This window comes from Buteo buteo, chromosome 16 (assembly GCF_964188355.1).
Source record: "Buteo buteo chromosome 16, bButBut1.hap1.1, whole genome shotgun sequence".
Classification (NCBI taxonomy): domain Eukaryota; kingdom Metazoa; phylum Chordata; class Aves; order Accipitriformes; family Accipitridae; genus Buteo; species Buteo buteo.
The window spans coordinates 9,938,117-9,952,129 of record NC_134186.1 but is presented as its reverse complement, the minus strand read 5'-3'; the positions used below and the strand labels follow the sequence as shown (position 1 = coordinate 9,952,129).

The following is a 14,013-nucleotide window of genomic DNA, read 5'->3' as shown; positions in this document are numbered from 1 at the left end:
TGTAAATCCTGGAATTGTCACCTCTGAAATCTTTATGGCATGGAGTTTAGAAAACACTCCAAACTTGCCAGGCCACTATCTATGGCCATTTAAGATAAAAGATGGTTTCCTTGAAAGCAGAAATTGAACCTGAACTTTTAATTTTGGATATTAATGTCTTCATTTTCAGGGAATTTTGTGTGTTAAAAAAAACAACACAGCAACTAAAACCACCCATAGCAATTTCAAGCTACCTTTCATTTATAAGGTGCCATACAATTAATAATAAAAAAAAAAAAATTTTTTTCCTTATGCTTATGGTTACAAACTTCCACCCTGTTGGCCCCAGGTCTGCAGCCATTAAGGTTAGGGAAAAACAGAACAAAACAAAACAAAGAAACCTCACACTTTCTCCTCTCCTCTCAAAGGTTTCATCTAACAGCTAGGTTTTTTATTCTAGTACTTCCCAACAGGAGTTCATTAGTCTCAGCCAGAGCTGATTAATCCCATGCATCATGTACAACTACAGCAACATTTTCTGAGCATAAGATGCATCTTACGCTTGCCATCCTTAAACACAGGCTAAGGGAAGAAGGAAAATACCCCAAACCAATACATCAGTATTTTCTGTGCCTAGAGTTTCCATATAGAATGTCTGTTCAGATTGAACATACCAATTTACAACTTCAGTATCCAGAGCCCTGGTGGAGATGTTTGAAATAAACCAGGAAATAACAGTATCTAAGAGATGAAGCATGAAATTGAAATCACTCTGTTCTTTCATGTAGCAAAGGCTGCAACATCCAGAAAAGCAGTGAGTTAACTGTGAAAGTAGTCTATCACACAAAACTCTTTGGTGGGGTTTGGCGGGGGGAGGGGGGGGGAGATTTGTTGTTGTTTGGTGGTAGTTGGTTTTTTTTTTTTTTAATTAAACAGCAATTAAAAAAACAGAACATGAACCTTTACAGGGTAAAAAAATATCTTCAACTGTCTCAAAGAAGTCCCCAGTTTTAATGCAATTTCAAAGGAGTCTTCAGGTGCTGGGAATCTTCAGATAAAGCAAATAACATTGTTAAAATGTTAAATTTCTGTGCCTGAACTAGTTCTCCACTGCCTTACCATTCATATTCTATGGATTATTCACTGTAAAGATCAAACCACTGGTATCCACTAGCTTGCAGACAGAGTTTCACAGAAACATTCCAGCAGTTATTTGGATCTCATGAAAAAAGCTCATCTAAAGTAAGACCTAGGCTGTTTCTTCTTTCTACTTGTGGTTTAACCCCAGCTGGCAACACAGCCCTACACAGCTGCTCGTCTACTCTGCCCCAGTGGGATGGGGGAGTAGAATCAGAAGGGTAAAAGTGAGAAAACTTGTGGGTTGAGATAAAGACAGTTTAGTAAGTAAAGCGAGCCGCTCACACAAGCAAAGCAAAACAAGGAATTCATTCACCACTTTCCGTGGGCAGGCAGGTGTTCAGCCATCTCCAGGAAAGCAGGGATCCATCACACCTAACAATGACTTGGGAAGACAAACACCATCACTCTGAACATCCCCACTTCCTCCTTCTTCACACCAGCTTTATAAGCTGAGCATGATGTCATATGGTTTGGAATATCCCTTGGGTCAGTTGGGGTCAGCTGTCCCAGCTATGTCCCTTCCCAAATTCTTGTGCCCCCCAGCCTGCTCGCTCAAAAAGCCAAGACTCTGTGTAAGCACTGCTCAGCAGTAATGAGAATATCCCTGTGTTATCAACACTGTTTTCAGCACAAATCCAAAATATAGTCCCATACAAGCTACTGTGAAGAAAATTAACTATCCCAGCCAAAACCAGCACACTACTGAACCTGAAAAAGAAAAATTGTTCATGAACACATTCCCTATTAACTAGCAAGACATATATAAATCACTGCTAAAATAAACTGAATAGTCTGCTGCTATCATTCCTAACTTGATTTAACAGCAATGATTTCACAAGTCCAGAAACAGCAGCAAGGGAGCTCGGAAGAAGATACAAAAGGTATTAAACATGGTACTAAGTAGTGGTAATTGTGAAATTTTATTTTATTTTTTTAAGTTCCAGAAGAGGGTAGAAAATAGGGACAAAGTGCTGGATGTAAACCAACCATAGATGCAGAGTAATTGAACAAGATTAAAAAAACCCCCTTAGCTTAAATTAATATATTTTATATGAGAAAAACAATTGGTACAAAGGCTGAATTAGAACCATGATTTTCAAGGTCAGGCACACATTTCCTCAGTCTCTCAAAAACCCCCACCCTTAAAAGAATATTTAGTTTGGAATGGTATTAATCCTGTAAAATGGTAGCCTCTAAATGCACATTTAATGCTCTCCTAATCTCTGGCACAAAATAGCTGAAATAAGAAATTTGGAAAATGCACATTTGAGGTATTCCACCAATTCCATGCTATTTAATAAACAAGTCAATTTATTATCATCCAACCCACCTACTCAACCCTAACTTGAGCTCTTAAATCACTAATATCTCACTAATTGAGAATAAGTGATTCAAGGTTTTAGTAACAAATTTATAGTTTTTCTGGAATATGAACATATTACTTTATAATAAAGTACACTGTACTAGAAGGCTCATTCAAATCTAGGTAATATCAGTTACATTCCTATGGCTTTTGAGCAAAAAAGCAAGCAGTTCTACTGTATGTACACAATATTGAACATCGAGATTTAAATTAGTTATTTATTAATAACCTACATTCACTGTGGATTTCTAAGATTTACATCCAAAAAGCATATTTTATTTACATGCTGTTGACATTTTAAAGAAAATGAAATAAAATCTTATCTGTTTAGGAATTATGACCTATCCCAAATTAAAAAAAGACACTTTTAACATGACAAAATGCTTAAAACATTTACAATAAAAACCAGCTTTCTGTGCCAATTATACTTACTCTCTAAGAATGTAAAATTGCATTGATAACTGCACTAACTACAATTAGACTTGAAACATTTAAAACCTGAGAGTCAAATCTAAACTTTTTTTTCTCTCTTTTTTTAAAGAAAATCCTACAAGCTCATATGCCCTAATGTTAATTTAAGCACAGACTGGTCACTGGTCAATTAAAAAAAACCTAACAAAACAACAAAAAACCTGTGCATTATGTCTGCAGCTCCAAAAGAATAGATCACTACAAAATTGTTGGAGTAGTTTGATAAATGCCAGGCCTGCCAGCTGTGGTAAGGCTTATTTCAAAGTGTCCTTTCCCACACACTGTACCCTAATCAAATGATGAGTGTAGCTGGCCGATTCCTGTGAGGGTTCCTACATTTATGTGAGCATGCATTTGTTTAAGGATGCATCTGGGATGAGGCTTCCCACCTCAAACATACATACACACACAGGTGTTTCAATAGTTACATTAGAGTAAAAAAAAAAACATGAAGAGGCATGGAAAGTTAGAAATACTGGCCAGAAAACATTCAAAGTCTAATAAGAAGTTTTATATCAACCCGAAAGGCCTTTTAAAATCAGCATAGCTCTGGAGCAGCATTCACTGTACTACTAAATACCATGTACCTTACATTAAAAAAAACAAAAACCCAACATAAAATTGTTACGCTAACAGGTACACTTTACTGCACTGCAGGATGTAAAAAGTAACCACACCTATAAAGCCTGGGGAAGAGAAGCATCTCACACAAAGGTACTCCATTATGTAGTAGCCATTTTATTTCTGGACTTGGAAACATTATGCTTCTTTTTGAGTGAAATAGCTTTCCCCTCCTTCCTCCTTGTATCCTTCAGAAACTGTGCTTGACCAAGAGCATCTCCCAGGAGGGGTCTGAGAAGGCCAGGATTTTCCCATTCTGGAGCTATTTTCCACAGCTTTAATAGTTTGCCCTTCTCATGCAGATGGTTGCCAATGCGGTAGTGGTCCTTCCAGGCTGAAAGCAGGCAAACTGCAATTATCAGCCTCTACAGGCAGCATTGCTTCACAGACTATCCAACAGGTTGCATTTAACTAAATTGACATTCCCTGGGACCCAGAAACTCTTATCTCAAACAACTGCCAATACCATTCACCAAAATAAACACATGAGTAACTGTAGCTCTGAAACACGTTATTCCTGCATTTCATAGGGACTGATCTTTGCTATTTAAGATGGGAGCATTTCATTACAGCTTTAAGCCTAACTGCACCATATGGCAACATATTCCCGTCTACTTATGCCACATCAACCCATCTTATAATTTGAAAACTAGATCTGCATTACTACTACTTCACCTCCTTCATCACTAAGACAATGTAAAACCAACTTCCAGCATAAGCTTTTTTTCCTGGGTTTAGGATCTTTCTTCTTCTAAGGCACTCACATGAACAAGCACGCAGGTTCAATTATTTATATGGAATTAAAATCAATGATGTGGCAAATATGCTTGTGAGCAATAAGAAAAATGTGACACCTGCCAATTAGGTGACACATTTTACTACCCAATGTAGCACTACCCAATGGTTGTTTTTTTTTTTCCAAAACCCAAAATATTTCTACAACTTTATATGTTACAGTGGGTAATATCAGGGATTTTTTTTTTGTATGTTTTACAGAAATTACCTTAAACCTTGCCCCCCAAAACAATGAAAGTAAACAGTCACAAGTTCTGTCATTCATTGACATAAAGCAACAGATACACTGAAGAACATTCTGCTATTAATACATAGCAAATCGAACTTAGTATTTGAGTTTAAGACGGTGTGTTTTATCCCTTTGATTCTGGAATACAAGTAGACTAATTTTAAGTAAAAATAGAGCAAGTGTATACAAATTAAGAGAAAACTGCAGGAGTTAAGAATATACATGACTTCATGCAGTGATAATATACTTCATCCCTAGAAATGTACAAGATTTCAAAAGTCATCCTTTGTGGAAATAAGCTCTTCCAAACTACTGAAAAAAAAAGAAAAAAAAAAAAGAAACTTTCAATACACTGATAAGGTTTTCATAGGTGATCAAGAAGATGTTGACTCAGTTTCTTCATCAGCTGTTTGAGAAACCTTGCTCTCATTCACTGTGCAGAAGAGTTCTCATCCCAACAACAGGAGATTGGTTGGCACCAATAAGGCAATCACTTGGTACAGTTTTTACTAAGGTTAAATAAACCCATGATGTCAACCATTGCTTTTTGGATGTTTTTTCCAAAACGATGAGAATCCTTTAAAAACAAACAAAAAACAAAACCAAAGACTTGTACTGTCAATCAACAGTTATGTTTTAGGCAAAAGATGGAACCTTTTAACATTTTGTAATTTTGGAGCTTAGAGAATTAGGGCATGTATTTTACCATAAAATGGCGAATTTAAACCACAAGAATTTTAATGCTATACAAATTAATCCAGGTTTATGATATTACTGACTAATGAGTTCTTCATTGTGCATTTACTTTCCTACAGATAGAACTAAGATCATCTCTTTTTGAAATCAGATGCATCTATAGCTTTCTGTTACTTTAAAATATCTGGGGTTTGGTATTGTTTTTTTATACAAGATTTTGCAAAAGCTAATTTTCAGAAAACAAAAGAATGTTCAGAAAATGTATGACTAATGACCTAGAAGTACTGAAAGAGCAGAAAGACATTTTGTATTTGAGTTCCTATCAGAATCCTGAATCATTTGCCATTAAAAATTACATAAAGTGTTGAAAATGAAAATCACAATTATCTAAGTGTAAACAAACTATGAACTTGTTCTGTTTATTCTAAGTGTCAGATGAATGGTACAAGGAAAAAATTAAGATTACAAATATAAATTATTAGCTACATTACAGGACCTACTACAAAGACCCTACTAATATCAAGGCCATGCACATGAAATGCTGCCTTTTCTGTATGGACCTTTGACTTGACTAGTAAGTAAAAAATACAGAGAAATTTAAAGTACAAGCTAATAGACATCTGAAGAACAATTTGAACTATGAAAAAAAAAAAAAAGCTGTATTTCCTAATCTTTAATGATTAACCAAAGGCACCAAGATCTCTCGGACAAGTTAAGGTCAAAAGAGGAAAACTAGGTCAGGTATGTAATCTTGAACAAACTCAGCAGGTTTATTACAGTCATAAAAATCTAAAGGGAAGGATGAATTGAAGCTCACTCAAAGCAGGCCTCCGCAACAGCAGGACAGTGAATGGATGACATCTACTGCATTCTAATAAGGGGTCTTATTCTCATAAATTTTTTTATTAATTACGTTTCTCAAGCACAGACTACAACTTATGGGCCAGCTTTTTTCAGTATTATTTAAACCAAGAAGATTTAAAGAATAGGAAGCATACATTTTGCTCTGCCTTTACAACTGCAGCCAGAGACAAATCAAAGCAAAACTATAATAACAAAAAACAGGAGACACCCATCTTCCTGTTTATGGGACAGATATGAGACATTTTACACAAGTTCCAGGGAACTACACATGTGTAAAGATGACTGTGCTTTCTTTATGCTTGAAAGCTAAATGAAATAGAATATGGTTTCCTTGGTTCATAAAGCTATTAAATTTATAGAAGTGGAGACAAAAAACCACCCCAACAAAACAGCATGTGTTGAGAAAGAAAAAACACGTTATAACTGTATGTTGCAAGTCCTACTAAATTTTTTTGGACAATAAGTAGAACAGTTTTATAAGCAGATATCAGAACAGATTTATTAAACCATAGGAAAGGACTGACTCTTACCGTCTCAGAACAAGATATTTTGCTGGAGACATGGAAATGGATGGAATTTTCATCCAAGATAATATAAGAAACACCATAACCATCATCAGCCACCTAGGGGAAGAAAGAAGAGAAAAAACAAGTTCTAAACTTTTTTTTTCTTCCATTCCTAAATTATCTTATACATAATTACACAATTCTTACTGTGCAGTTTTAAAAATCAGTTGCAATTTCTCCTCAAGCAAAAATTAAGCTTCTACATTTAATGCACCATTTCTGAAGATTTATTCCACTTAAGGAAATGGTTCTAGTCTCATCTGAATTGCACGGAATTAACATTTTCTGAATACATGTCTGCAATATTTCTCAGTTTTAGTATTTTGAAATAGAATACTTTTTCAAAGACCTTCTATCGAGGTCTGGTCCTAAGCAGCTATACAGCTTCCATGCTTAAGGAGAAAGGAATAAAATAGTTCAGCTGTATACCTAAACATCCTGTTTCATGGGATCACTCTGCAGATATAAACAAATGCAGTATATAAATACAGAGTATACAAGCCTCATAGTATGAAAACTTGCCCAAAGGCAAAGTCATCCAACTCTACAGCAAAGATATGTTTCTGAACACGCATACCATGAACAGAACTCTGGTCCGATTTCAACATTAGCAGCATTAACTGTCCCAAGTTTCAGTCTGATGTAATATTTAAAGTATGCCTAGTAAACCATGACTATCCTGCTTCCACCCTCCTTCCTCTCTTTCTTAACTCAAAGGATCACAACCTTCAAGCTCTTTGCTGCCACTTCTGCCAAGCAGCCCGATAGTCTTCCAACCATTAGTGCTACAGGGCTATATTCTACAGAATACTGAAAAAAACCAACCCAAAAACCAACACACACAACACGCACGGAAAGCCTGATGTACTGAATCTCTCAGCTCCTTCAGCAAACCAAAGCAGTTTTTGCAAGGATACAAGAAATGATGAAGGGAAATGTTAAGCAGGGTTATTTGGAAAGGCAAACAACTGAAGGAAGGAAATTAAAGGAATGAAGAAATAATAAAAGGGAGCAGTTAATGTAGCATTAGCAAAAACAAAAGGAAAAAAGTGTTAAAAATTCCTGCAGCCAAAAAGCTATTTTATTGCCAGACCACACCTTTTTGGGGATTCTAAATACTGACTTTATAATCTGCTGGAGCAAGCCAGTTTCTCATTAATGAGCAGCATTGCAATAGCTAGGTTTCCTTGATACTGCAATATAAACTCATTCCAACTTCAAGAACTACTGAAAGCTGTATCAGAAACATGAATAAATAAATTAAAAAAGAACCACACAAAAAAAACCCTTCCAGCTTAACAAACAAGCCAAAATACACTGTATTTGTCGTCCCAATTTCTGTGTGGCAAAGAGCAGTCCTGTGATCCCTCTCATTGTTCTTTTAATAGAAATGCTTTTTGAAAACAGGTTAATCTAGTCTATAGCCCCATAAACTCTGCTTAACAGATCTTGTTAAGAACTATATCATCATCAATGGCCATGTTCAAGTTCCAGTAAAATACTACATCAAGTTAAAAGCTTATAAAATCTCTAACAATACACATCTCAAAAGTCTGCAGAAGCTGTAGAAAGTTGTTTTATTCTTGACTTAGCCACTACTCACATTTAGAAGGGCAAGCAGACAAATGTGAGTAGCTTAATTCAGAGGCAAGCTGGAACACATTTTTTATTAATAAGAAAACATGAACAAGAGCAATAAAATTACTTCTATAAAACCCAACTTTAAAATCTAGTTTAAGTAATAAAGCATTTGTCATGGTAATAATTGCCTGATGTACAGTAGCTCTGGGCATAGAATCATAGAATGGTTTGGGTTGGAAGGGACCTTAAAGATCATCTCGTTCCAAACCCCCCTGCCATGGGCAGGGACACCTTCCACTAAACCAGGTTGCTCAAAGCCCCATCCAACCTGGCCTTGAACTCTTCCAGGGATGGGGCATCCACAACCTCTCTGGGCAATCTGTTCCAGTGCCTCACTATCCTGACAGTGAAGAATTTCTTCCTTATATCTAATGCAAATCTACCCTCTTTCAGTTCAAAGCCATTACCCCTTGTCCTATCACTACATGCCCTTGTAAAAAGTCCCTCCCCAACTTTCTTGCAGGCCCGTTTTAGGTACTTGAAGGCTGCTATAAGGTCTCCCCAGAGCCTTCTTTTCTCCAGGCTGAACAACCCCAACTCTCTTGGCCTATCTTCAAGCGAGAGGTGTTCCAGCCCTCTGGTCATTTTTGTGGCCCTCCTCTGGACCCACTCCAACAGGTCCATGTCCCTCATGTTGCGGGCCCCAGAGCTGAACACAGTACTGCAGGTGGGGTCTCACGAGAGCAGAGTAGAGGGGGAGAATCACCTCCCTCGACCTGCTGGCCACGCTGCTTTTGATGCAGCCCAGGATACAGCTGGCTTTCTGGGCTGCTAATGCACATTGCCAGGTCATGTTGAGCTTCTCATTAACCAGCACCCCGAAGTCCTTCTCTGCAGGGCTGCTCTTAATCCACTCATCGCCCAACCTGTATCTGTGCTTGGGATTGCCCTGACCATGTGCAGGACCATTACCGTAAGTAATGTGATAAAATCCCCCACTTTATCAGATCTCTCTGCCATGGAACCCTGTACCTCATTTGACAACTATGTATTTCCTTAAGAATAATCTATTCTTGTAGTGGGAGATGAGAAAAAGGTGATGCAGATTTTTCAGAGCAATCCACATCATGGGAAAACATTAAACACATGCATTTAAAAGCATGTGTTGCACCTTTGATGTGCAACATTAAGGTATTACAGATCTGAAATTTTTAGACTGGTATATTCAGAATAAATCTATTTTTAAAGGGGTACTTGTATTTAGCAAACATACCGGTCCAAATCCTCCACCACAGGATAACATCTCAGGGTTCTTCTTTAGATCAATGTGCTGCTGTGGTGTCTGACTTGTTGAGAGCCTCCAAGGCTCTGACAAAACCTTTATTAGATATGAAAGAGATGCAAACAAGTATAACACACTATTTAAGAACATGCAACTTTCTCAAAAACTAGTCAAGTAAGTTAGAAAGCCTCAATAAAGCAATATTAATGATAACTCCAGTTCCCATTTCAATGGAATGAACAATTAAGAAGGTTAAAAGAAACAGCTAAACTTGACCTGATATGCAAACCATTGAGAAACTGACATCATGATCTCATATATTAAAGAGAAAAAAAGTTCTTTCAATAGAAATGCTATTTCAAAACAGATTAATCTGGTCTATAGCCTGGTAAATTCTGTACAACAGGTCTTGTTAACAACAAGATCATTAATAGCAATATTCAAATCCTGGTAAAATACTACATCAAGTTAAAAGCTTGTAAAAATCTCTAGCAATACACATGTATCTCAAAAGTCTGTGGAAGCTGTAGAAAGTTGTTCTATTCTTGACTTAGCCACTACTCACATTTAGGAGGGCAAACAGACAAATGTGAGTGGTTTAATTTGGAGGCAAGCTGGAACACATTTTTTATTAATCAGAAAACATGAAAAAGACTAATCTAATTACTTTTATAAAACCCAACCTTAAAATCTAGTTTAAATAATGAAGTATGTATCACGGTAATAAACAGTAACATTAATGTTGTGCATTAAAAAAAAACCAAACAACAAACCCCACAATATACAGCTCCTTTAACTCAAAGTAACTTAAAATACAGTGATTTTGTCACAGTTCCAAAAGAAAACTCTTGAGAGAAAACACACAGCCTCTGTTGTGCTGCCCTGAAAATATGTAAAACCCAGAAGCAACCAGTATTTTTTTTTGTAACACTGACTATACCTTTCTCGCAATCCTTGATAGCATGTATTACACTACAAACCTCACAGAAAGCATTACTACAGATCTATTAATAAGTGTATACATAAAGCAAAATGAAACTAACTTGTAAATCTACCAGCAGATGTTAAGCAATGCTAGCTAAACTCTTACCTTTTTTCTTAGGAAAACCAGAGTTCTACAAGTATGTAAGCAGATACCACGAAACACTAACTAAACAAAGGATTATTTACTGTAATTAATAGTTATCAAAAGTCACTTACTTCCTTAAGGAAAGGAGAATCTACAGCAAGGTACTTGGACACGACATAAAGGCAGAACAGATGGCGGTCAATGCCAGCACCAGTCATGGCAAGACGATACAAATGCTGATGTTTGGCAGCAGCAAGCCGGAAGAACTTAAGCTTATTTTCATTCTAACAACAAAAAAAAGATGAAGAAAAATCAGTTAAGTGAACTGGGTTGAGGATGGAGGTGCAGAAACTAAGTTACAGCAATGGCTCTCAAGCCTAGAGCACTGCATGATAAAAGTATAAGATGATGCGTGCAACTAACACTAAATACTAGTATCCTCTGACTTTTCAACCTCATGCATTCAATTTCAGGTATCAGCAAGTGTCAACCATTACCTGCTGTAAACAATGCATAGTGAAAACAAACTTGTATTTTAAGTGTGATCTAAACCAGAATCAAACATGATTACAAGTCAAGTTTATTACATTATTGTACATTTAGCTTCTGGAGATCCTAGTCTTAAAAAGTTACAGAAGAGCAAACCTCAGCATGACTTAAGGCAAGCTGGAACTGCAACATCCACTTTAGAAGGCAAACTGACAACACTGAAGGTATAGGAGTCCCTGAATGCTGGTCTTTTTTAAAAAGCCTTCTCTTAAGAGCTCAGGAGCAGGCAATTCCAAAGCATCAGAAATCAAGCAAGAGGGGTAGAAGGCCTGCTTGGCTGAGCAGGGACCTTCTTCTAGAACTTAGGTTGAAAAGGAAAGTATATGGACCTTGGAAGCAAGGACAGGTGACATGGGAGGACTACAGGGATGCTCTTTGCCACTGCAGGGAGAAAATTCGTGTGGCCAAAGCTTTATTAGACTTCAAGCTGGCTAGTACTGTGAAGGACAACAAAAAGGGCTCCTCACAAATAGGGACATAGACAAAGCAGAGACGTTTAGTGCCTTCTTCACCTCTGTCTTTACCACCAATGATGGGCCCTGGCACCCCCAGAGCCCTGTGTTGCAAGACTGTGACTGGGGAGGATGATAAACTCCCAGCCAACTCTGAACTTGTTCAAAACTTGCTGCTCCCACTGGAGGCACATAAGTGTATGAGGCCCAGTGGGATTCAACCCAGCGTACCAAAAGAGCTGGCCGATGTTATCGTGGGACGTCTCTCCATTATTTTTCAATGGTCTTGGGAATACGGAGAGGTGCCCGTCAACTGGAAGCTGGCAAATGTTGTCCCAGTTTTCAAGAAGGGTAAGAAGCAAGACCCTGGTAATTACAGGCTGTCAGTCTCAATTCAGTGCCTGGTAAAATTATGGAGACTGTCATTCTGGGAGTTATTGAAAAACAACTGAGAGACAATGGAGCTATTGCTCACAGCTAACACAGGTTTGCGAAGGGAAAGTCCTGTTTAAGTAACTTAACTTAATTTCCTTTTACGACACGGTCACCCACCTAGCTGGCCAAGGGAAGCCAGTAGATGTGGGATGGTTTGGATTTTAGCAAAGATTTTGATAACTGTCTCTCACAGCATCCTTCTAGACAAAATGTCCAGCATACAGCTAGACAAGTCCATAATACATTGGGTGAACAATTGGCTCATGGGTCAGGCTCAGAGAGTTATAATAAATGGGGTTACATCAGGCTGGTGGCCAGTCACCAGTGGGGCTCCTCAGGGCTCAATTTTAGGGCCAGTGCTCTTCAATGCTTTTATAATGAATCTGGACACAGGACTTGAATGTACATCAAGTAAGTTTGCCAATGATACTAAATTAGGAGGAGCTGTGGACTCCCTCAAGGGTAGAGAGGCCTTACGGAGAGCTCTGGATAGACTAGAGAGCTGGGCAATCGCCAACCGTACAAAATTTAACAAGAGTAAGTTCCGGATTCTGCACCTGGGACAGGGTAGTCCTGGTTGTACGTACAAACTGGCGAACAAGAGGCTGGAGAGCAGAGATCTGGGAGTTTGGGTCAATGGCAAGTTGAATATGAGTCAGTGTGCCCTGGCAGCCAAAAGGGCCAACCGTGTCCTGGGGTGCATCAAGCACAGCATAGCTAGCTGTTTGAGAGTGGTGACTGTCCCAGTCTGCACTGCACTGGTGTGGCCCCACCTCGAGTACTGTGTGCAGTTTTGGGCACCTCAATATAAAGTCATCAAACTATCAGAGTGTGTCCACAGGAGGGCAACCAAGATGGTGAAAGGTCTCGAGGGCAAGACTTATGAAGAGCAGCTGAGGTCACTAGGTTTTTTCAGCTTGGAGAAGGCTGAGGGGTGACCTCACCGCAGTCTACAACTTCCTCAAACGGACAGGGAGGTGCAGATCTCTTCTCTCTGGTGACCAGCGATAGGACATGAGGAAATGGAATGAAGCTGCATCAGGGGAAGTTCAGATTGGACATTAGGAAAAGGTTCTTCACTGAGATGGTGGTCGGTCACTGGAACAGGCTCCCCGGGGAAGTGGTCACAGCACCAAGCCTGTCTGAGTTCAAGGAACATCTGGACAACACTCTTAGTCATATGGTTTAGTTTTAGGTATTCCCGGGAGGAGCAGGGAGTGGGACTCAATGATCCTTATGGGTCCCTTCCAATTAGAGATAGTCTATGATTCTACGAACACTGCATGAATGTTGCAAGGGCTGAAAGAAAGTGTCTGTTTAAAACACTTAGACACCCATTCTATTAGGATTTTATAATGTGGAATGCAACACACCAAGTATATGGCAAACTGTCACTTCTTATCTCCAGCATCGCTGCATTTTACACCACTTATTTTGGGACACAGTGAGCAGCCTATTGGCTGCCAGCATGATAAACTAATAAATCACTTGTAGTCATACTAGGCATGCCTACCATTGGCATTCAGGAGTAAAGCTTTGTGGATAGTCCATGGAGGATACAATTGCTCAGGAAAAACTCTAAGGAAAAACCCAGAGAAAAGTAGAAGCAAGCAGTAAAGGCAGACAACTCTTTTTAAAATAATATACAAATGCATATAATATAATCTTCATAACACATAAAAACTAAAAATTGCATTATGAAGGCAGGGTTCCTGTGCTCTGTGGCTGATCATTCCAGGTGAAGGGCAGTAATGAATCAACAAGTCTGAAAAAGAAACACGTTTGTAGTAACCATTGGAAAAATAAAGAAGTGAGCAGAACGAAGTCTGCTATATATATGATCTTGCCATGTATAGGGCTACCTTATGCCTTTAACAAAAATGCAGATGTTAACTGCAGAGATGTAATAGCAATTAATTCT

The 14,013-nt window shown here is 38.3% G+C and overlaps 1 protein-coding gene across 9 annotated transcripts in view; it reads right to left on the bottom strand.

Moving 5' to 3' along the window:
* Positions 1 to 2,686: 2,686 nt before the first annotated feature.
* The window catches only part of CPT1A (carnitine palmitoyltransferase 1A), a 47,851-nt gene continuing 36,524 nt past the window's right edge, over positions 2,687 to 14,013 (bottom strand). For all 9 annotated transcript variants that reach the window (XM_075047775.1, XM_075047771.1, XM_075047779.1 and 6 more), the window contains 4 exons: positions 10,788 to 10,940; positions 9,579 to 9,683; positions 6,689 to 6,781; positions 2,687 to 5,175 (listed from right to left, as the gene is read on the bottom strand). In XM_075047775.1, coding sequence (XP_074903876.1) covers positions 5,089 to 5,175; positions 6,689 to 6,781; positions 9,579 to 9,683; positions 10,788 to 10,940 — 438 coding nt within the window. In that variant the 3' untranslated portion in view covers positions 2,687 to 5,088. The remainder of the gene's footprint in view (positions 5,176 to 6,688; positions 6,782 to 9,578; positions 9,684 to 10,787; positions 10,941 to 14,013) is intronic.